Genomic DNA, 24,414 nt, shown 5'->3' on the forward strand with positions numbered 1-24,414 from the left:
TATGAGTCTCGGTTGGTATGTGGTGGCAGAGTGGTGAAGACATCTTGCTAAGGCTCCAGAGGCTCAAGTTTGAGCCCTGCACCAGGCTCATGCTGATGGCTGCCCCCAATGAATCCAGCTTTAATTGGGTATCTGATCATTCAGGCCACTGGCTGTAGAAGCTGGTCTGCCATAATCACCCCAACCCAGGCTTGAGACGATTAAGGGGATCTTTAGCTTTGCCTTTTTTCTTAGTTTTTCCATCTGTCAAAAAAAAAATAGAGATAAAGAGAGGCCAAGTGACTTGACCAAGGTTAAGGTACAAAGGTGGTTAGCTGTCTTAGCATGAAGTCAGGCAGAAGGAAGGTCCAAGGTAGTGGCAGAGCTGGGAATGGACCTGAGAGGTCCTAGGTCAGAAAGTGATGCTTTATCCACTAGGCCACATTGCCTCCAGGTAAAAACACAGTGGGAGTTAGGTGGTTTTTGAGAATCCCTCTAAGATCTCATTTGAATCTGCATCATCCTAAGATGCCGTTTTAAAGTCTTGCTCTGTATCAAATGCTTAACGCAAAGCATGCAGGTAGTCCATGCGGACATCAGTGGGACTGCTGGTGTACTTGTACCAAAACATGTGCTTAACCATTTTGCTTAAAGCAGAGGCATGTGAGTTGGCATGAAAAATGACAAATTTGATGGTCATGGCTCATATCTTTCTGGTTTGTCTTTCCACATAGACCAAGTTACTAAGATAGACCTTAAATGTAGAACAGGAAAGCACCACAGATAATGCACATGTTACTTGTTCACATTGTAAGTACCTGAATCTCTTCAGACACTGATAACAGTAAAAACCCTTGTTGGTCTCCTCCCCTGGGGAACAAATGATCTCTTCTTGTTATTTTTAGGTGGTTTCTGTATATGATCTTTGTTTTTCTGCTGGGAGCCATTTGTACCCGGGAGTCCCTCCGCTATGACTTCATGATTGCAGAAAAGGTACCTCTTCAAATTTAAAATAACTCAGTCCATTATAGAAATGGTCCACATTGTATTATTTAAAGCTGGTTTTGAAGCCCAAGGGATTTAGATTGACATTCACTGGGATTTCAGTATCATAGACTCCTTTGAAAAATTTCATCCTAAGCTTCCTCTGCACGATTGATATGAATATCTTGTATTTTCTGTCATGCCCATTAAGATTGAATCTGGCATAATCCCATCACCATCTCTTTGAGAACCAAAATATGATAATATTGCTTTCGACAAATGCTGTACTGTATTCAGAGTATGTGGTTTCATCAGTGGAAACGTAGAGCAAATTGAAGTCTCTAAAAATCACATTGCTCATCTTTACTAAGTTGAATGAAGCTTACATTTTCATGTCTAGCGTAGTACAATTGCAACGCAAGTAAAAGGATTATTATTAAATGCTTGATGGTCCACATTGAAGTAGATTTGTAGTGTTCTTCTATTCAATGGACCTTGTTATTGAAGCTCTCTTTTAAAATAAAAAAATTCAGCGCGTTTCTCTGTCTAATATTAAATGGAAGTAAAATGCTTCTGCACAAAGTAGCTAATATCATAATATCGTGCTTTCTCCAAAATGATATGCTCACTGTAATTTGGCAATGTTTAATTGTGTTAAATTAGTTGGATGTGCTTTACATTTATTTAATCTCTCTTAACTAAATTTTAACCTGTCATATCTGTTTGAACACATCTCCTGTCTCATTTTCCCACCAGGGGAATGTAGCCCTAGATTTTTTCCTGTAATGTCTTATGAAAAAAAATATTTCAGATTTTATTCTGAAATACTAGTGTTAAAGTGGTTTTATAGTACTTATCTAAGGCAGAAATCATAATCATATTTCAGGGAGGAAGCAGAATGATTGTACATTTGCCAGTTTAATTCACTACCTTTTTTGTAGAAATGTGGCAGTCTTTTTGTACATGAAAAGCACTAGCTAACGGATACTTTTAATGAACAAGTAGAAAAAGAGAAATGTAATTTTGCTAACCTGTGAAAAGCAAGCAGAAAAAATATCCGTGGAAGAGAGTTTGAAGCCATAAGCATACATCATAAAGAAATAAGAAATATGAAAAACAATCTCAATCTTCTTTTCCCCCTTATGCACTATGAACTGAAAGTACAAAAGATGTATCAAAGCACGGCTTGTTAGAGTTACTATAAGTAGCTTGATGTTTTACTGGCCTTATGCAGAGAGAAAATTATTACAAATCAAAAAGTGCAAACTGTCCATTTCTGAGAGGAATGGCTGTTTTTCTTCCTAGAATATATACACGCCGACATTTTAAGCATGCAAAATAGGATACAAAGTAATTTCATTTCAAAGGTGATTTAATGGGCTTGACGTGCCAAATTCTTGTGAAGTATTTGTGCTCTTTAAACTTTTGCCAGGCTCTATGAAAAGACCTTTTCCCCCTAGCCCTGAGTGGAATGTCAAGTAGTACATTTAAATGCAAGCATTTTGGGTGCCTGAAATGTTATGCAAAGCTTGACACAATCGTTTGTCTTTAGTATTTTTTTAAAAAATAGGACCAATATATTGTTCTTTCTGTTTATAGCATTCCAAAATCGACAGGGACTGGTTGTTTCCTTAATGAACATTGATGCTGGCTTATTTGTTCCTCTTCAGCTTTGTCCATCTGCAACTTAATGCATTTTCTTGGGATAAGGATGGTGTGTATGTGAATGAGAGAGAGAGAGAGAAGGTCTGAATTTTCAAAGCGCACAAATTTTACATGCCTGCTCCAAATGACATGAACTGCATATTTTTGGTCCAGTCTCCTTTCTGCTGCAAGCTGCTTTCATAAACAAGAAAAAGGCCGATGTGTCTTCAGGTTTCTTTTAAAAAATGTAAATGTCCCCGCTCATTAGGCATTGTACCAGCTGACCTCAGGAATAAATGCTCACTAATCTGAGGCATATACTGTATGTATTTAAATGTGTTACTTCTGAGACGAAAGATGGTCACGTGGGTTAGATAGCCTGGGTTTCAGGAGACCTGAGTCCAGCTCCTTGTTCTGCCACAGGCTTCCCATGTGAACTTGTGCAAGTTGCTTTAGATCCTGCTCCCATGTAGAACATGAGGATAACATTTCTTTACCCACTGAGCTGTTGCAAAGATAAATATATGTAACACTGAGAAGCGCTCAGATGCTACTATAATAGGGGCCAATGTAAGTGCCTTAGGCTGATGGACAGATTGGGGATTCATTTCTTGGAAGACAAGTATTATAAAGAAATAGCCTGGGATACCTGCTGCTTGCAGATACATCTCAAGATGCCCAGACAGGCTCTGATACGACCTGCTGTTCTGTCCCACCATTTTGGAAATCACCCCATCTCTGGCCACCAAACTCTGCAATTCAGGCAATTCTCAACCTATTTTCACCTCCATCCAACCCTTGGTCCCCAAATTCAGTGGTGCTCTGAAAATCCCCTTCCTTTCAAGTCCGAGAATATTCTAATAACGAGGTGTATCTGGTGCTGGGCTCAAGATCCTTACATCAGGGCAAGCATTAGCTGTTGTCTCCTTGAGGGGATGTGGGTTGCTTGTCTTGCAGCACTCCCACTAAGGCAGGTGTGTTTAAAACAGTGCATTTCCCTACTTCACCTGAAAGGGATGCATAGTGAAGTGGTTGGGTGTGCTGAATAGGCCGGGAGACAGAGGAGAAGTAGTGACATGTAACCTCTGTAGCTGATTAAGAACTGGTGATTATGAGCAAGAAGGATGGTGGCTGCAAGGTGAAGGGTCCTGCAGAAAACAGCCAGAGGACAGTGATATTCAAAATACCGGGTACAGAGACGGTTAATCCAGCACTTTGTGGCTCTTTGTTCATGGCTTATTCCTGTGCAGACAGTCTTCAAGCACATGGAAAGGGCCCTGTTCATTAAGCTGTTATAGCTCAAGCACTGGGCATAGAGCTGCCTGAGATGCCAGCTGGGAACTGCTGTGGTCTTGTTGCAGTGAATTAACTTGTCCAGGGCGCTGCATGTGACTGTGTGTGTGCCTAAGATGGATCTGTGTCAAAAATGTTGACCTGTTTCCCATGGATTTTACTTTCTGTCTGATGGACTTGCCCAAGTAGAAGCCACCGTGCTGACCAGGAATGACAGTCGGAGGCAGGTTTTGTCAAATCAGACTGGCAGCTTGAGGGGTCCGTCTCGCTGTCCGACAGCTTGGCTGATTCATGTGTAGTGAAGCTGGAGGAGTTGCTCAGCGAGCCTCAGAGGCAGTGAGACTTTCACGTAGACATTGGAATAAAATCAAAACTAGCTTCTTGGAAGAAGCAGTATGTGGAGACCAAAATCTCTCTAGGACCAACCTGCATCTTAGCCTTGACATTTTGATCGTCTTTGGCTGGATGAGTTTGGCACCCCTGCTTAAACACACAGCAGTGACTTCTGAGCTTTTTTCCATTAGCTTCACACTGGCCTGATTAGGACTGAACTCATCCAGTTAGCTGTTGTCATTTATCACTGGACACGACCTATTGGTCTTTCTCCATGGAGCACAGGATGGCTTTGCAATCCTACAGCAAAATGTCATGGCTCTGTCCTTAGTTCCCATTAGGTCTCCTGTGCTAACAACATGCCACTTTTCCGTAAGTAGTGGAATTTCTTGAGAGTTCAGATATCATGGGGACAAGAAGCTGGATACAGACATAGTGATATCAGCCCTCTGAGCAAGCACTAAGCCTGTTCTTCAGCCTACACACATTCTTTCTTGTCCTTGTCACTTGAGAAATTTAAGACCCAACATCTTATTTCTATCCAGTTTTGAGGGAAGGAAATTTGTAGCTTCAGTGTCTTGAGATGACATTGTTCAAATGCCCCAAATGTTTTACCAAGGTCTTCCATCAAAGACAGGGAAAAGGTGGATATCCCTGATATTTTTACATGCAAAACCCTCCCGCCCACAGCATATGGAAAAATCTTGTGGAAAAGACATTTGAAGCCATCTCCATATATCACAGAGAAGCAGGAAAGGGCAAACACCATTTCCTCTTGCTTTGTAGTCCATCATTAAGGTTTGATAAACCCTTAACTTATATGTTGAAAAATACTGACAATGGACTTGACATTTTTTCCAGAGAGAAATGAAAACCCTTCTGTTTCCCTTTTGCATGTGCTAACCACAAGCCCATCCATCCTCTGACTGTCAGCGTGTTTCTGGATAACCAGAACTTATTCTGTTCAGGCTCACAACAGTTGTGTCTACGCTTTCGTGCAAGGAATGATATCTGCACGGTTAATTTGTGTAATTAAATCATAGAGAAAAATTGTGCCGTGGAGTTGGCTGGAGTTTTTTTGTGCCCTTTTAACATAGGCTTATAAAGTATTACAAGAATGGGATCCTCTCTCAGCTGAGGTCTCTTGTGTTACCATACTACAAAACAGTAGGACTAAAAGATGTCTGTGCTTCAGCGACAGATATGTATGAACATTGGAAATGGGGTAATGGCAGACTGACAGGTTTTAAATACAATAATATTCCCAGTTAAGTACTGTCGCTTTAAGGATTTTTATGCTTTATGTTCTGTTCACTTAAGGAAATTACTTACATATTTAAGACAGGAAAATAATGTCATAGTATTACATCCCTTGGAACATGTTTTTGAGATCTCATTTATTGAAATGGCAGCACTGAATTGGTTTAAACGTGGATTTTTTTCACTATCAGGTTTTCCCTGTGGGACCGAAGGGTTTGTCTTTGTCTTCCTGTTTTGGATGGTTAGAGCGCTGTGCAGGTTTTCCTGTACTATGCTCTCTGTATATAAGTGTGCTCTCCTGAAATAAACTCACTTCCAGTTACTTAAGTGGAACTTAATATCTGCTTTTTCGCTGCATTTGCTCCGAGTGGCACAGCTTTCTGGATGTGAGCTTATCAACTGGCTCCCAGTCAGTACAGCGTGTTCAACACTGAATTGCTTTTACAGGATCATTTTACTGTATTATTGGTTTACACTCACAATTCAGAGCATGGTGCGTTGCTGCTTTCTAACAGCTGGGTCTGTTAAAATTGCATAGACTTACAAAATCGGTTCAGTTCATTAACTTGTACAATTCTGCGTTCAAAATCTTTGTTAAATTCTTTGTTAAAAACAACAAAAAAATTGTTTTCTCTTTGCCTTTTTCAGGTGTCCCTGGTGGGTTTCTTGTTTTTGCTGGGGTTGTATATCTCATCCTTAGCTTCCTGCATGGGCGGTCTGTATGGAGCACCCCGAATTCTGCAGTGCATCGCCCAGGAAAAAGTGATACCTATCCTCGCATTTCTTGGACATGGGGTTAGTGAGCAGTGATACAGAATTAGCTGCATGTCCTGTACACCAAAACAATGCGTCTGTCCTCACTACATTTGTTATGGCTAATATATGGTCATTAAATACTGGGTGGGGAGGGCTTGTGATTTTACCTTGTCGGGGATCATGGAAATAGCAGTGAAATATTTTGCTTTGTTAAAAAAATATCACGCAACCGTTCTCTCTGTACCCCCAGCGAGAGCCCTTGGTCAGGTCACCCCTGTCTCTCAATCCGCTTGCTGTAAATTTTTCATCTCCACTCTCCCCAGCATCCATGTTGCTCCTCATAGTTCATGCAAAATAAGGTCTTTGAATCCCTCCAGTGACCACCTCTCCTTCATGGCATCAAGTTGAAGCCCCAGTCCTTGCCTTAAGAGCCTGTGTAGCTCCTTTCTTTCCTAACTTCATGGTCCTGTCTTTGATTTTGTGGTCCCTGCCTCCTGTCTCCCAGAAATGTCCTCAAAAGTACCCCAGTTGTCCCCCATCAGTCTCTTGCCTGCCCATGGAAAGCTGATTTGAAAGACTTTTACCCTCAGGCCTTTTTTAGGTTCCACTTCTTTTATGGTACCCTCTCTAAATGAGCCAATAAGTTTGATTAATTATTAGTATATACATTTTATTATTATTTTAAAAATAATTTTTAATTTTTATTAGTCATTATTCATTATATATATTTTTAATATGGCAAATATATTTTTTCATGCTGAAAATAATATTTTGTCGTGCTGAATATGACCTTGATTCAGCAAAGCATTCATGCACATTTTAACCCCTTTCAAGCCAATGATCGCTTGGGGTCCTTGCAGAATTGGGTCATAACTGGAATTCAAGCATCTTTGTCATTCTTCCCTAAGCCTCTTGTCCCCCTTGATGTCAGAAATTGGGGCTAGTCTTGTCGAGAGTGGACTTGTGGCCTTTATTTTAGGACCTCTGAATCATAGGGCAGAGGTCACTTAATTGCATAATGAGGTGCCAGAATCATTCTTGGGCCTTTACTTGGGTAAGCAAAGTCCCTGGCACACTTAAAAAGTGATTAGTCAGTTAAGCACCTCATAAGTAGTAACGTGGCCACACGTTCAGGCCGTGAATGGTGCTATAAAATGGGATGAGCCACAGTTACTACATACACAAAACATGTGGAATAACTTTGTGGCTGGCTCCTATCACACCTTCAGTTGAACATGTGGCCAGCACTAATCAGCTGATCAGTGCTTCAAGCCTCAGTAGTGCACCAGAACCCTTCAAGACTAGTACACTCCCGTCACTGGGACCACTGATCACCTGATGGGCAGTCCCAGCCTTCGGACCTCACCGTGCCTTGGGGTGCACCAGGCATCCAGCTTGCTACTTGCTGGTGCAGGGAGAGCCCAGAATCATGCTACTGGGCCCCGCACCAGCACCCGCCCCGCACCAGCAATAAAATGCAGCTGGGATCTGATCCTCCATCTTGCCATTGCGCCTCCTGCCATGCACACATGGCATGGCAAGAGGTGCAATTATTGGGATCATGGATCAGATCCTATCCACCTTATCTGAATATTGGTCAGAGGCCTAGAGCTTATTGTTATGTGTAGCCCCACCGAGTGCACCTGAGCTACTCCCATCAATAAGGATTGCAGACCTGGGCTTTGAATTCAGAGCAAACCCTTCTTTTATATGACCCCCTTTCTTCTAAATGAAGGGATGTGGGGGTAGAACGCTGTCCCACGGCAGCCTGACAATAACCAGCCATTCTGTTATAGAGTGGAGAGAGAAAAAAAATGTATGAATAGGTCCATTTTTTGTGCTCTTTATTTTATATTTCTGTGTGAGAGCCTCATAAAATGAAAGTATTAATAATTAAAAAAAACAAAACAACAACTTATTGAAACTAGTTAACTGGCTCCTGCTAGCACAAACTGGAGAGACCAGTTTTTGTGCTAATTTACATTGGCTTAGCTCTCATTGACTTTGACGCAGTGGCTGATAAGTTGATAGAGCTGTGTTGGTTGATTCCAGCATTACATAGCGCTTTGGTAGCAAGCTTCTGTCTTCTCATAAAATTTCCTAATATGAACTCCTTTGTGCTGGCAAAGTGCCACTAGAGGAAGTGCTTTAAAAACAGGCAAGGAATTAAAGGAAGATCTCCTTCCTCCGTGCCTTATACCCATCACTTTGAGATGCGACTCTTGATTTGGTTCGTGGACCAAGCAGTTAATACATTTACTTGCCCCTAATGCATTCCACCCCCGTTCTTTACTACAATGATTTAAACATTGTTGTGGTCCACCTAATCCTTGTTGATATGGAGGATATTATTATTTTCTCTAGATTTAACTCTAAGCCATAGGCATCCCAAGACTCTACCATCTGTTCCCAACCCAGTAAGTCTTCCTAATATTTAAGATGTTTTCTGAGAACACCATTCCTTTGTACTTAAGATGCTTCTCTCATATTGTTGTAAAAACATGTAAGGTCCAAAACTTATTACTCTTGTCTAACAAATAAGCAAGGAGGAAATAGAAATAGTTTCCACTTGAAGTGTGGGTTTGTCAAAGAAGCACATGCAGTAGAAGGAACTACAGAATGGAAAATATTGGAGGGGACACATCTTGTGCTACTTTTGGTGCAAATGGACTGCAGTGTTGTACCTTCTACATTAGAGGTATCTTCATGTGATCAGCAGAGCTTCCAGTTACGGGCAAGAGCCCCAGTCATGCCAGCACATTTTTAAAAACTTTTACTTAGTTCATTTTTTGTTTATGTACTTGGAAAGATATTATTAAAGCAGTTCTTCCATGATTTAGATTTCTACTCCATTTGACTTACTAAGGTCTTGGAGAAGAGATTTGCCAAGCTACAAATGGTATGTATGTACCTGGCTCTTATTGGAAGTCCGTAGGAATTAGGCACCTAATTGCTATTTGAAAATGCCTCGTTAAATTGCTGCAACTGCAAGAAGTTTAGAACCACAACTTACTTTTCACTATTTGCTCTTTCACTTGTGCATGTCATTCAGGATGAGCAATGGGATTCACTAGTGGACTCAAAGCTAGTCACCCCCAGGTCTGCTATAGTGTTTCTAGTACTATGGGTACATTTCTGAAGGCCTCCAAAAAAACTTGTTTTTCTTTTATTTAAAATAACCAGGAAGTCTTTTCAAAGCATACAGGAATTAAGTAGGAAGTTAAAAAGACCTTTTAAGCTATCTCGTGCAACACTCAGCCAACGCAATATTGTTCTTGAACAGCGTCTTGTCCAGTCTGGTTTCCAGTGTTGCAGCAGCTGAGTCTTCCCCTCCTTCCCTTTAGAGACTCTTCTGTTTCCTAATGAATTTTATAGTCTATCATCTGTGAGCCTAAAATCTGTCCCATTTGGCACCTTAGAGTTCTCTTTGTACATTCGGGCTAAATTGGCTACATTTTTGCCGCTTAATTTAATTTTTCCCCCTACTCCTATACCCTTTTAATAATTCTTCTTCCTTTTCTGGTATTTTCATCCTTCTGATAATGAAACTTCTGTAATATCCCCTTCCTGCCTTTAGCGCTTGCTTCACTGAAGCAGTGTCCTAGGCATTAGTATGAGCGTTTAGATAAAAGAGGCTTCATTTCCTTGTCATAGTCTCTTCTCCCATGCAGAGCTCTGTACGACTAAGACTAGCTCTGTTTCTGGTACCTAAACAAGCTCATTTAAAGAGTTTAATTGCCTATGTTGAAGCTCCTTTAAAACTAGCTTAGGTGTCTCTAAACTACTCTGCAGTATGTTCATACCCTTGGGCAGAATCGGACAGATTTAGATGGACAGATTAGGGCCATTATCTGGGCTGATCAGTAAGGTAGCAAGGACAGTCTGAGTGGAAAATTAAGAGCTCTGTTTCAATCACGTTGAGCCTGCTTTAAGAGCTTTGTGTCGGCCACGTTTAGCTTGCACTGACAGCTGGCCCTCCAAAGGAGATGTCAGAAAGACATGCAGAGATTTTAGCTTCTCCAGAAGGATACAGAAGTAGAGAGAGATTTCTGAGTCCACTGCATAAGGATGGTAACTAGGGACCACTGTAATTCAGGCTCTGGCAGGGGGGAAAGCGGGCTCTCCACAGGTTCACCAAAGCCATTTTCAGGCATTTTTTCAGGGTGGGCTCTCCCATGCCTCGGGCTAAAAGAGCCCGCCATGGGGCTGATGGCCATTGAACAGCGGCACACAGGCTGTTCTTCAGCTGGTTTACGAAAGTAAAGCTCACCACTTATTAAACAATAATTTCTAAGTAAAGCTCATGTGGGGTTTCCACAGTGTTTCTGGGGCTCTGCTGCCTTTCTTCTTCATGCTTTGGTAAGCATTTTTTTTAAAACAATTTTTCCCTGCCCTCCCTCTCTCCCCCCCATGGTTTTAGGCCATTTCTCGCCAAATTAGTTTTCCGGGGCTTCAAGGGAAATGCTAAATTTCAGGCTTTCCTTTGAAATCCCCTGAAACCCAAATGACAGTAGTCCCTAATGATAACTGAATTTGTGTTACGTGGGTGAGATCATGAAAACAGGATGTGTAGGGGGAAAGGAGGAGGGGACAAAAGGTAGAGCTATGGGACCGCTGCAGAAAGTCAGAAAGGGAACGAGGAGGCTTGTGTGAGTGATGCGGTGAAGGGAAGTAGGAGGAGATCCAGGGGATGGCAGTCATGGAAGCCAAGGCAGGTTGGGACTTCAAGAAGAAGAGCATAGTTGATTATGTTGAAGGTAGTTGGTAGGTCAAGGAGAAAGGGGATAGAGTAATGGGTCTGGGAGGAGGTCATCAAAGACTTTAATATGAGTAGTTTCATTTGCGTGCGAGAGGTCATGGGTTTCCATCAGGCCTTCGGTTTCAACTTGAGTTTGGTTCCCATGGAGAAAGTAGCTTTGTGAGGTTCCCTATCCCTACCCCTTGTGGGTTATCAGTTTCTAGACTGCATGTAAGGAGATACTCATCCTGTGCTATAAGGGCACATCTTCACTAGGGACTTCTTGTGGAATGTAATTTGATTTTTAACCAACCGCGAAGATGTGCTTTGGACCATGCCTGACTGGTGAGCATGGACAACGACAAGTCACGTTCAGTGTCTGTCTAATTACAGATAAACCTTACACCATTAGGATTTGCTCAGTGCTTGATCTGATCAGTGCTGACCAGTAGCGCCATATCAGCAAACTCTTTTTTTTTTTTTTCTTGATAGCTTTTAAACACAAATTTCTTAATGAAGACGAAGCTCAGGAGTTGAGTTGGTTTCTTTACATCTCGCACATAATCACTCAGAATAGAGCTTTTTGTAGGCCAGATTATGCCCATATCAATGACTTTTTCAGCTTTGAGTGGGGTTGCAGAGGCATGGAGGGGGCTAGAAATATTGAGGGACGTGTCCAAGGCAGTGGAAGGGTGTGCACATTAGACCTGGGATTAAAGTTCAAACCTTGCTAGCTTGGACCTTTATTTTGCAACCCGGATGCACTTTGCTTTGTATCTTTATCCCATCCTCTTCCCACCTCTACCCCACCCCAAATTAAAAGAATAAAGTACTACTTTTTGTGGCCGCCTGCCTTCCTGACTGCAGCCTGGCATCATTTGTTGCTTTTCCTGAAACACACCCTTCAACATCCTTGACTGCTTAACCTCTTGCCTACTGCTTTCCTCTCAGTGTTAGCCCAGATGCAACTTTATCAGGGAGGGAGAAATGCTCAGCGCGGAGTCCTGTAGTATTGCTATGGCCAAAGGCCTGGCCAGCTATAAAATGGCATCCACCCTTCCAACTCTTGTTTGACTTCAGCTAATAGTTAAAACCTTTGTTGTGATCTTGTTCCAGACAGCAGCCTACAGCAAGTCTTTTAATTGGTAGCAATGTGTTTTCTTGCACGGCTCTGCAATTGGAAAGGCATGATTAACTGTAATTAGAAGCGTTTGTCTCTGAATCAGTGCCCAAACATCCAGTAATCCTTTTAATACTTGGGGTGAGAGGTTATCACTGCTTTATCATTCTGTTTCATGGACAGGGAAAATAAAAGAGGTGAAAAAGTTTGTCCAGGGCCACACAGCAAGTTGGTGTCAGAGGTCAGATTGGAGCTCAGGTGTTTCTGAATTCTAGGCCTTTGCTTAATCCACTAGACTATAATGCTTCTGTCCATATCTGTGCATGTTTCTGGACTAGCCAGGTGCCAAGAAAATTGCCTAAACGCTGCCTACCTGTAGCTAATCCTCTGCCAGTGTCAACAGTGTGTGTCACCTTCACTTTGAAGTCGATGATATATGTGAATATGTATTCAAATCCATTTGTTGGTTTACCAAACAGAAAGGACCTAATAAGACACCAGTGGCTGCAATTTGCTTAACGAGTCTCATCACCATGGCTTTTGTCTTCGTTGGGCAAGTGAACGTCCTTGCTCCCATAGTCACCATCAATTTCATGTTAACATACATTGTTGTGGATTATTCCTATTTCTCAGTCTCCATGAGTTACAGCCTTCAGCAGAAGTCCAGGAGAACCCAAAAGGAGACTTCGAGGTCCGCCCACTGTTCCCAGCCTTTAATATTTAACAAACCTTCCAGGTATGGGTCAGATGGAATAGTCCAAAGCAGGACAGATGGCACCTTGCTAGAATTCACAAAAGATATGGACCAGCTCTTTAAACCTTTCAGTAAAGACCTGGGGACTCGGAAAGAAGACGAAGAGAAGGATAAGGATGTAAGCCAAAAGGTCAAGCCAAAAAAGATAAAGAAACCAGCAAAACAAACACTGCAAGATAGCTTTCTCCTGGATCTTGATCGTCGTGTTTCCCCTGCTCATGACTGTGATGCTAAATCATTGGAGCTGAGTGAGGAACGTCAACAGAGCTTTGCCAAGCAGAATCAGCCGTGCGAAAGGAGTCCGCATTTGTCGCCAGCTCGGGACCCCAAGCAAAAGCGTGGCGATGAGCTCATGGAATATGGAGACGAGCTTTTTAATGAGATGCAGGATCCCCGCAATCAGAAAGTGGAAGGTAAAGATTACAAGTGGGGAGACGGACATCTGTGTTTTCACGAGGGAATGCTTAATAATCTCTGTCCTCCTGGTGCTTTTCTGCAAGCATGCTAGAGTCTAGCGTTATACGAGGCTGTCATTCTGTGATTCATGGTGATAATATCTTTTATTATAGGTAAGGGTAGAGTTCATTATAATGAATTACAGGAGAGGTTCCAATCTAATTTGCCTGTGGAAGATTAATTGCTAGAAAACAGGCCAGATTATATAAGAGTTGTAGGGTTGCTTAATGTATACCCATTCTGAAAACGCCTTCTTAACGCAGCACATTAAAAAATCTTGCAACACGTCCTAAGGTTTGTTTTCATCTGGATGCTGGATGGGATGGTGGGGGAAAGAGGGAAAGAGATATGAGTGTAAAACCTGGTGTATCAAAATGTAATTATCCCCACACTGCGCAGGGAGCCATAATTAATTATGTCATCTGGGCAGTTAAGCATCTACATTCTTTTATGTTGTAGACCTTGACGTGTAATGCTTTGTTTCGAGCTGTTCATCTGAGGGTCTGGGTGGCGTTAGGAGCATTGATTCATTAAGCTTCACAAACACTAGTGAGGTAGTTAAGTGTTCTCTCCTTCATATGTCTGAGGAAACCAAAGCACAGAGAGGTAATGACTTGTCCAAGGTCACAGGGTAAGACGGTAGCCTGTCTGGATGTAGAACTAAAGTTTTTAATGCAACTTGGTTTTATATTTTGTCTTCATTTAACCAGATGCTGTAGAAAAGGTAAAAAGATTGTAAGTTGGAGTAACCTAGCTCTTTCTAGCTGTGCTTGAACACCGGCCCTGTGCCGTAAGGATCCTGTTCTTTATTCCACCCCGCAGATTCAAACGGAAAGCAACAAAATCAAGAACTAGAAATTCAGAGGATGCCAGAGTCCTTCTACTCCAGACTTTGCAATCGCTGGGTTTCCTTGGCTGGTGTAAGTCCCTTTCCTTTACTGTGTGCATTGCTTTATGATAATAGAAAGTGGAAAGAAATAGCTAATCAATGCAATAAAACACACGTGTAGGGTGGCTTTCAAGCCCAGCATCCCAAGTCACCAAGCTGTGCTTTAACTGGAGGGCTGAGATAAACGACATTTGAATGAATAGCTTTTGGGTTTTGTTGTGGCTTTGCCACACTCCCTGAGCATGGCACAGTCCATCGTGGCGCTGTCCTGGGAAGATCCTGGAAACAAAATTGACTTAGGCTGCATACACACATTCAGATTGTTGTCTGGGGCTATCAGGGTCGTCGTTGCTGTTATCCTTGTCAGGAGGGCATGTAGTCCATCTCCTTGGATATTAGGATAGTCTTCCTAATATCCTACCTCAATCTCCCTTGTTGCAGTAAGAACCCATTAATCTGCGTCCTGTTCCCCATAGACACAGAGAAGAGTTGCATTATAGCAACCTTTTTGGTATTTGAGAAATGTTATAAAAAGCCAACACTCCCCGCCCTGCCCTCTCCTGTCTTCTCATTTCAAGATTAAATAATTCCAATTCTTCCTGCCTTAACTTCATTTTGGTTGCTTTCCACTGGACCCTTTCTAAGAGGTTTGTGTCTCTTTAAGTGTGGTGCCAAAAACTGGTCTCAGTACTCCAGGTGCAGCCTCGCCAGTACTGAAATCAAGTGGAAGATCACTTCCCTTCAGGTGCAGGTGACACTCCTGTTAATACATCCCAGTATATTGTTGGGTTTTTTTGCAAACGTATTTATTGATTCATACTCAACTTCAACTCTAGCCTCTAGGTCCTTTCCTGCTGTGCTGCAGCCTACCCGGTCGCTCCTTATTTTGTATTTCTGCGGAACTTGTCCTTATTGAATTTCATTGGATTTATTTCGGACTATTTTCCCAATTTTTCAAGAACATGAATGCGGATATTAAACAATAGCAGACCCAGGACAGATGCCTTGGGGACTCCATTTGAAATCTCCCGGTTTCACATTGAGCTATTGATGACTACTACTTGGGCATGTCAACATGAGACATTTACTGCACAGTTGACTAATTAACTGTGCAGTAAATGTCTTGGCATCTACACGTGTGCCCCTATTAGAGTGCTTTAAATTAATAAATTAATAAAAATATTTACAAGTACTACCCTGCTGCAGAGTTTTTTCATGCAGAGCAGCACATGTGTAGACACTGCCCTGGCTGACTGAGGCACAGGGTGCTTCAGTGCAGAGCTAGCTGGCAGGCAGCCCCACATGCTGAAGCAACCTCGTGCCTCAGCCAGCCCCTCCACAGCACATGGATCCTGGTCAGCTGCTCTGACCGGGCTCCACGCGCTATGCACGAATAAAATCTGAAGCAATATGCTCCGGAGTTTTTTGCTTACGGTTGCACATTCAAAAGGCATGCATGGGATCAAAAAACTCCGGAGCAATAAGCTCCAGAGTTTATTCATGAGCATTAATTGCATGTGTAGATGCACCCCTTGAGTATTATTATCCACCCAGTTATATACTCACCTTATTGTATTTATGTCTAGATCAGTGGTGCCTAACTTGTATGGCCCCAGTGTCCACACAGGGCCAGTTCATAGGGTGGATGCATTGCACAGGCCAGATCATCTGGTCTGCATTGCTCCCCATGGGTCTGGAAATATGGTAGCAGGACAGGTGAATGCACCACTTTTACCTGAATCCAAGACAACTCTGAATATAAGACGGCCCCCCTATACATAGAGTTTGATTCTATAGGTGGAATATTTATAAATTTGTTATAATTTTCCATTTATGGAATCTTATTTATTGGAAGATTGTCTTAAATTCATCCACCCCACTGCTGCATCAGCACAAGTCGTGGTGGGGGGTAGGCCATGGCAGGGGCAGGTGGTGGGGGATGCAGTGTGTGGGCAGGTAGTGGGAGTTAAGCAGTCTGAGCTCTGCCCCTTGCTCTCCATTAAACAGAGCGTGGGGTAGAAGGACTCGTCTTAGATTCAAGTAAATGTGGTATCTTGATCGCCCCTGGTTGAGACCGGTAGTTCTAATCTTGCTTAGGAGAATGTCATGGGAAGCAGTGCTGAAAGCCAAGGAATATCACATCCACTGCTTTTCTTGCCTACACAAAGCCTGTCACCTTGTCACAGCGGGAAATCAGCTTGGTTAAACAAGACTTGCTCTTGACAAATCTGTGTTGGCTGTTCTTTATCACTTTCTTAACCTCTAGTTCACTGATTCTCAATCAGGGTGCCTTGAGATCCTTTCAAGGTAGCCGCACAATGTTAGCGCTGTTAGGTGTACAGACATGAGTCACAAGAAAAACCCAGAGATTTCAAGTAGGAATCCATAGTGTTAAAAACAATCTGACCTGTTGAGTACTTTGCAACAGAAAAATTGTTCCATTATTTCTTTATAGCCAAAAACACAAGTGAAAATGAAGAGCTGGCATTTTCCAAGGGGTTCCTCCAGTCTGAGGTTGAGAACCACTCAACCACTTCTAGTTGCTCAGAAATAGAGTATTTGATTACACGCTCTACTATCCTTCCAGGTCTCGTGTCTTTATTCATTTATTTTTTGGCCAGGGGCCATACCTTCTGTTATGTTGATACAGCTCCTAACACATGGTAGGTATGATGGGAAAACAATATGGAAATAATAGTAAAATAAGTCAAAGCAACTGCATCATATGTCTGCCTACTTTTGTAACAATGACCTCTGTGGGGAGGTGGCAAAAGTGGCAGAAATCAAGCAGTCAGTATGCTACTTGAAAAAGTTTTAATGAACATTTTGTGAAAAACTTGGGACATTCTCCATGGAAATTTTTGAAAGGGCAAAAAAGTTGCAAAGGAATTGGGTGCAGAACCTAATATCAAGCTCACCGAAATTAATAGAGGCCTTTCTGTTGACTTCCAAGGCTTTTGTCAGATCCGCAGTGCAATTCCAGTGTTTTACCGGGGACCACAGAGTGGTCCCCGGTAAAACACTTAATTTCCTTCTATATCATGGAGCGGTGCTCTGTTGCAGACCAGGGAACCAGCAGGGCATGGCCAATAGGTCTCTGACCACACAATTCTTCTGGCCAAAGCTCTCAGAAAGGTCCTGTCAGTGTAGACTCCTTCAAAATATAGGTTTTTAATGAGCTATAAAATACAAGAGTTGTGGTTTAATAGTTTTTGGCGTTTCTGAACAAAATTTAGTTACTGATGTTCAAACGCCACCTTGAAAGCCACAATAGTGTCACACTTAATAAAATATTGTGTGGCTGCAGGCCTCCCCTTTTTTATTTGACGTCATTAAAGGTGTTGATCTGCATTCCTCTCGAAGAATTTAAGGATAAATTCCTGACCTAGCAACCCTCTGTGTGGGTATTAACTCTTTCTCACAGTTGAGCATACTGCAGTTCTGCCACGAGAACAGAAGAATGGCAGAAAACGTCATCTGGATTTGCCAGGAAATACTTATTAGTAGAGCAATATTTCTGTACTGTGCTGTTATCCTAAACCTTGCATTTTCAACAGGCTATTGGATCGCTTGTGATAATGTTCATCATTCAGTGGATCTATACCCTTGTTAATTTGGCTGTAGCAATTATTCTATATTTCTATATTGGCCAAGTGAATCCGGGTCTACCCCCTGGTGAGTATTTTTATTCTGTAGTTTTAAATCTACTTAAATACCTATTAGATTTTAATTGGAGTTAATTAAGAATCGAAGCACTTTCATTAAAAATGCGACTTGCATATAACAAATGGCAGGTTTTGTTTTCTCATTAGTTGTAGTCAAATTTGATTCTTTTTAATTTTTATATTTGACCCTGATTGCAATTAGCAGTAATAGATCATAGATCAATGTTTGTTTTGATGGTTGTAATAAGTTGCTTTACCATGCTCTGTAATCAGTTGCAAAGAACCTTTATTGATGTTAAGAGTTAATAAGAACAGCAGATATTAAATGCATCACATCAATGAGTAATCTCCTACAAGTATATTTAATAAATCTAATTATTCAACATAAGCCTACCTGAGAAAACTGCAGCAGGAATTGGAATTACATTAAGTATCTCATTAAACCTCAGCATTTGTATTTGTAGAACAAGAGGGCCTTTTGATTCTAGAATTAAACAGGTTTGAATATATTAGGAACATAATCTGCGAAAATACTCTTAAGTAAAAGGGCATTAAAAAGGTTCATGCATGTGATCAGCTTACACAGGTTCAAAATTAAACAGTAACACACATTCAAGAAGCCCCCAGAGCCTACACTTGGTTGGTGTGTGTGGTGGGCATGAAAGGGCTGAGATGTAGAGACAGCTTGGGTGTGTGGGTTAAGAAGGGGGTCTGTGAACATTTATATTGACAGATTATTTATGCTGTGCATAAAAAATACTTTGAAGGAGAAGTCAGTGGCATTCAACTTCCTAAATCTCTTAAATGCTCTTGAAAACACACTCCTTTGTTAATTAATTAATTTGCAAAGATGTTCCACTCTGGATCCAGTGAAGACAACATGTAAGAAACAAAAGAAACATGAACACCCAAGTCATTTGCCATCCCCCCCCTGCTCCCCTCTCGTGGGTTTTCTTGCTCAACCTCTGTCTGCCTTCCTTATGCTCTCAGCCCCACTCAAAATGGGATGTATAGAGCATGGTTGAGCATTGGAGCATAGTTAAGATTTTTTGGAATACTTCAAGCTTGTCATTCCTCATCTTCCGCACTTCAAGTAAAATTTCCTTGACTTTCTACTTTTAATTTAAAAAAAGAAAAGAAAAGAGCAGTGTTTGAATCATCCCTGGCTTGAGTTGTCACTGGATGTTTTCACCATTACTCTCTTTCCAATGACCTATAATAGTGAGGGAAGTATTGTGGCTAAATTAATTGAGGAATGGGCTGAAACGCCACAGACCTTGCCTATTTCTGGCTATGTTAGTAACCTGCTTGGACAAGTTACTTCACTTTTTTCTTTCTCAGGTTCCCATCTGTGAAATCGGGGCAACAGTAGTTACCTGTTTTGTAGGGTGTTTGGAGATCCCTCTAGGGAGCTGTAACATAGCTAGCGGTGCTATTAGGTTTTTCATTTTATCAAAGTTTTTACCTGGGAATAATCAGTTGGTCTCTGTGAAATCTGTGGGGATGTTTTAGAAGCTTCACTGGATAGGAACAAATAACAATCATTCTCACAATTACCATTAAAGTTCTGACTTGTGTATAATTAAGACTAATACGTTAATATGATAGATAATGTATCGCTACGATGAGTGAATTGGCATCTCCGTGACTTTGTGTGCTTTTTCTCTGTAGGGGCAGCTGCTAACTTCAGTTTCTTCAAATGGATTAAGTTACTTTTGAGCAATTTATGCAGGTTGGTACTGACCACTTGGTAGTAATATAACCAATGCTCACCCTTGACCATAACCAGTGACAAGCGTACAGAAATGTGTCTGGCTGTCATTTGAACTGTATGTTGCTGAAAAATTAAATCACTCCATTGCAGTAGAGTTTGCTGCTATAATTGACCTCTTGTATTTAAAGTGCTGATATGGCTAGAGAAGAGACTATGGAAAATGCTTACTACCTTAAAAATAGATCTGTCCCTGTGGGGTATTTAGGGTGTTGGCAGAGATAAATATGCACTCCTCGTTGGCCTCCAGGACCTCGTTACCTTTGGGAGCGGGATTCTGTCCTGGCTTCTGCATCATCACATTGGCTATTAAGTACGTGTCAGCTCTTGAAGCTTTATGATGTCCTACAAACCAGAAAGGACTATTCTTGGCTGTCCTGTTTCATGTTGAGTTTGCAAGTCTGACAGTAATTGGGTGGGGGGAAGGAGAGACTGTTTCTAAGCGAAAACTGAGACTCATTCGGGGCACATATACACATGCTGGGGGTGGAGGGAGCTTTAATTAGAGCAGCTTCAAGAACCACTCTAATTAAAACGCCCTGAGTATCAGCGTCCCCACACTTAAAAATGGCAGCAGAGGCGCTTGAACTAAAAGCATCGGCAGAGGTGCTTAGTTAAAGCACCCCGCCGCCATTTTTAAGTGCGGGGATGCTGATACACAAGACGCTGGAGTGTGGTAATTACCGTGCTCCAGCGGACTCGATTAATTGACGCATTGTAATTACACCATGTTGGAGCGGCCTCACTGCTCGTGTGTAGGCGTCCTGAGAGACCAAATGGAGACTTCAACGATGACATTAAAACACAGTTCAACGTATTGAGTTTGTACAGAATGGTATTAGGACAGAACACTTTATTGCTTTGGTTTGCTTCAGGATTTTCCTTACTGGAGCTCCTTCAGCTTCTGGTTCATTTATAAATTGGCTTTGATTAATCAAGTTGCTGCTATTAATTATTAGGAGCTAATTTCTATTAGGTAGATGTTTTCAGGCCCCAGGACAGCGATCATCTCTTGCTCTCTCCTTCCGTCTTCCTGTAATTTGATTGCTTTGGGGTTGAGGTTCATAACACATCTTTTCCCATGCTGTTGTGACTTGGGGTTGCATTATGGCAAAACTTGTGCAATGCAGCTGGGCAAACTGATGGCTTCCTTTGATGAGAACCGAACTTTAAGGATTCCCTAGGCAGCAGCTGTAAATAAGGCTTTGTACCACTATGACTGTTGGTGACAGATGACAGTTAGCACATACCCCATTTGGAGGGGAACGTCCCAGTTGATGCGGAAATCAGACCTCTGAGTCAAGTTTTCACTAACGATTGATAATACATAGGTACTTTTTAGGTAACAATGTTTTTCTATTATTGTAGCCCTGACACGCTTCCCAGCCATGACTGAGGCCCTATTAGGAAAGTTTACTCATAGTGTGAGACACTTCCTGTCCCAAAGAGCTCACAGTCTTAGCAGACTAAACAGGCAAAGGGTGGGGTGCAACTTTCCCAAGGTCAAACATGAGGTCAAAGTTAGAGCCAGGGATAGTACCCAGGTCTCTTGATGCTCAGCCTTATGCCCTCTTCATTAGATAAACCGGTTGTGGGTGTAAGAAAAATAAGCAGTGCCCTTAAAGATTTTGTATCAGATGGCATCACAATCATGTGAATAGCTTTACCTACGTGGCCATGGGGATGACTCATGGGAGTAAATCACATACACATTTGAATGTTTGCAGGGTTCAAGCCCAAGTTCGACGAACAGACCCAGGATGGGGGAATGGATTCAAAGGGCATGCATTACATTTGTGCAGATCGCATTAGGGCCAGGGGTATGTCCCGCATTCTTCTTGCATTGTTTGTAGCATAATGTGAGCTAATGCAGAGGATTAAGAGGTGAAGCCTGAGATCAGGGTGGGTGGGATAGCAGCAGAAGCCAAGTCAGAATGACTCATTATGGAGTGAGTCATACCTGATACGGCTGATCCGTGTCCCGTGCAGAGCATCCATCCAGTTCCACCTAGCTCCATGTCGTGATTTATGTGCTTTATCTACTGAGGGCAGAATTCTCCTCCCATCCGCCACTGTGCATTTCTTACCCCTAATTATGGTCCACGTGAAACAGTCCTCACGGACCCCTCTTGAAGCTCAGGACGTATCAGAGAGTGGCAATGTGTGGTGTGATGGTGAAAAGAGGAATGATCCAGCCCCTTGCTTTTGGGTGCTTGTACCATTATTACAGGAGGTTCAGTGCCATAGCCTGGCAGGTTTCTAGCGTTCTCCATGCCTTTTATCAGTATTGTTGGTTCGTTGAGGCACAGCCAGGAAGCATCAAGTGTTACACTGGCCACTGGCCAAGATAGAGGTTGATCTTTTTTTTATCTCCTGCCGCAAAGAGAAATCTCTCTACTTTAGACAGCTCTTTTGGTAGCCTTATGATAATGCCTGCAGATCTTGCGCGCAGTAACAAGGCCTTTAAAATAACGCTTCTCGGCTGCAAGGCATCACATCGAAATAAACTGTGGGTTTTGCCCGAGATGTACTTGTCCATTGCAAAGCAAGACAGGAAAGGCCATTTTAATAAGTCTAAGGAGCCTGATTCTGTAAGGGGTGGAAAGAACCTCAGAGGCAGCTGACTGGACTTTGCACCCCGAAAAGCCCCAGCTGCTTGTCTGAATGTTTAACTGCGGATGCCATGTCTGGTGTGAACTCTTGAAATTTGAGTTCTGGTGTTTCCCTGGAAGTCCCAGCCACTGGACTCAAGAGCCTGCCTGAGAGTCTCACCTTCCGGTAGAATGAAACTCATTTCAAGCGTTAACTTGCAACCCCGACTACTAGAAAATATGAAGCCAATATATGCTGAAGGCAAGAAACTGGAAGGCAATGGAAAAGAACCCAGCCTGTACGATTCTTTAACAACATCTCAGGACTGGAGATGATCTCATGAGTTTTTTGGATTATGGCTCATGACTTCTTTAGGCTTTTGGGATCGGCTGTACAGAGTTGCCTAAATTTAGACATCTGGGTTTGAAAATGCTGTCCGAAATTCATTAGCTGACATGCAGGAGAATCCTGAAAAATCTTGCTGCAGGATAGGATCACGTTGACTAACTTTTACTGTTGTGCTTAGCAGGACTAGAAAGATGGGTCCTTCTAATTTTCTTCCAACTTTATGGTCCATAAACTTTGGAAAGATTAAATCCATCTTTCTTTCTATATTTATTGCCACCTTAACGTGCAGCTGTAATTGGAACAAATTCTGCCTCGCTTCTTGTGAAACCAAATCAAGGAGAGGAGACAGAATTATGAAACGAAAAAAGAAAATCTCTCTTAACCTCAGTTACTAACTTTTTTTTTTTCTCCCTGGTAAAGGGAACTGTTCCCGGGTTCATTTATACAACCCCCTAGCATGAAGGAAAGATTAGTCTGTCTGTCTTTTTTTTTTTTTTTCCTTTTCTTTTCTTTCTTTCTTTTTTTTTTTTATCAGTGCCATGCCTTTGTGCATCGTGGATCCAATTCATTTTGTTCACACAGTTCAAAGCGCAGCTGCCAATGGACTTTGAACAATGGGGCATCTGAAGTTTCTGTGTTTCTCTGTTTTCAGGAGAAGGCCATCCCCAGAGGAGCGGATTGTTGTGACACCGTCCTTTGCAACAGTTGGCATGGAGACCACTCAGCTCACTGAAGAGAATGCAGATTTTGCCTCCCGGGACCGCTACCACCATTCCTCGGTTATCAGCAGAGCCGAGTTTGTGAATCAGTTCCAGTAGAGGAGCAGGAAAAGAAAAAGATCAAGGTGTACACGCCAGAAGTGATCGGTGCCGCAGCGCCTGGTCTGTTACTTGAACGCTCTGAAATGATGCAAGCCATTTTTTAACATTTCCACAGTTTGGGGGTGTTCCCCCCCCAAAAAGTTTTCAATCCTCCTTTCCAGTCCAAATCTTGTCTAGTTAAGGGGGGAGAAAAATAACAGTCCGTAGGGAAGTTCATTTGTTTGCAGGGTGAAGAATTCAGCTAACTATTAAACTCTAAATGCTATCAGGCTATTAGATGCTTGATGAATGCAGTTTAAAGCTTGCCTTCAATGAACGTGGAGGCAGGACGATGGGTTGCTGAATGAACGCAGTTCTCGGCCACTACGCTGATTGATGCCACCTGGGTCAAGTCTCTTTGCCTTGACTCTCTCTGCTCCATTTTGCCTCCCTGTACAATATTATTAATCTACCTCACAGGTTTAATTAACTGGTGCTTCCAAAATATTGAAGGCATTCAGATGAAAGGTCTAAATCTGGCCAAGGCAAGATTATGAAAGTAGAATCAAATCTATTCGTTTAAATTGATGAACATAATGCGACGAGCTCTTCCACATCGTCACACTGTGAAATAATACCGTATAAATGCTACGTAGTTGTTTTCCAATCTCACTTCAATGACTGGATCTTAAAACCAACAATAAATTGGGACCTTCCTGACAATGTAAGCACGTTGCCCAGTTGGAAGTGTTCTGCTTAAAACAATAAATTTGATTAAAAAATCCTGGGATGTATTTTACCAAGGATTTGCTCAAAGTCAATATGTTACTGAAGGTTTCTATGGGTCCTTGATCTGGATGGGATGGTTTCTGATGGGTGAAAATTTACTCCTGACTTCAGAAGGAGCTTGGGTAGGAGTGGATTTGGGACATGGGCCTTGTTTACATAGGAGTCCGTTTTACCATTTAGAAGAAATGAACCTGTTTGGCTCGGGTCTCTTTGAAGAGAAGCAATCTCCACAGAGTTCCTGCT

The 24,414-nt window shown here is 42.1% G+C and overlaps 1 protein-coding gene across 5 annotated transcripts in view; it reads left to right on the plus strand.

Annotated features, from left to right (window-relative positions):
- Positions 1-24,176, plus strand: part of SLC12A8 (solute carrier family 12 member 8) — an 88,374-nt gene extending 64,198 nt beyond the window's left edge. For 4 of the 5 annotated variants that reach the window (XM_025196957.1, XM_025196958.1, XM_014517042.2 and 1 more), the window contains 7 exons: positions 885-972; positions 6,142-6,288; positions 12,587-13,274; positions 14,140-14,237; positions 17,764-17,881; positions 19,543-19,603; positions 23,235-24,176. In XM_025196957.1, coding sequence (XP_025052742.1) covers positions 885-972; positions 6,142-6,288; positions 12,587-13,274; positions 14,140-14,237; positions 17,764-17,881; positions 19,543-19,603; positions 23,235-23,400 — 1,366 coding nt within the window. In that variant the 3' untranslated portion in view covers positions 23,401-24,176. The remainder of the gene's footprint in view (positions 1-884; positions 973-6,141; positions 6,289-12,586; positions 13,275-14,139; positions 14,238-17,763; positions 17,882-19,542; positions 19,604-23,234) is intronic. The other variant, XM_025196960.1, reaches the window with a different exon arrangement.
- The last annotated feature ends 238 nt before the right edge of the window (positions 24,177-24,414 follow it).

This window comes from Alligator sinensis, unplaced genomic scaffold (assembly GCF_000455745.1).
Source record: "Alligator sinensis unplaced genomic scaffold, ASM45574v1 scaffold4_1, whole genome shotgun sequence".
Classification (NCBI taxonomy): domain Eukaryota; kingdom Metazoa; phylum Chordata; order Crocodylia; family Alligatoridae; genus Alligator; species Alligator sinensis.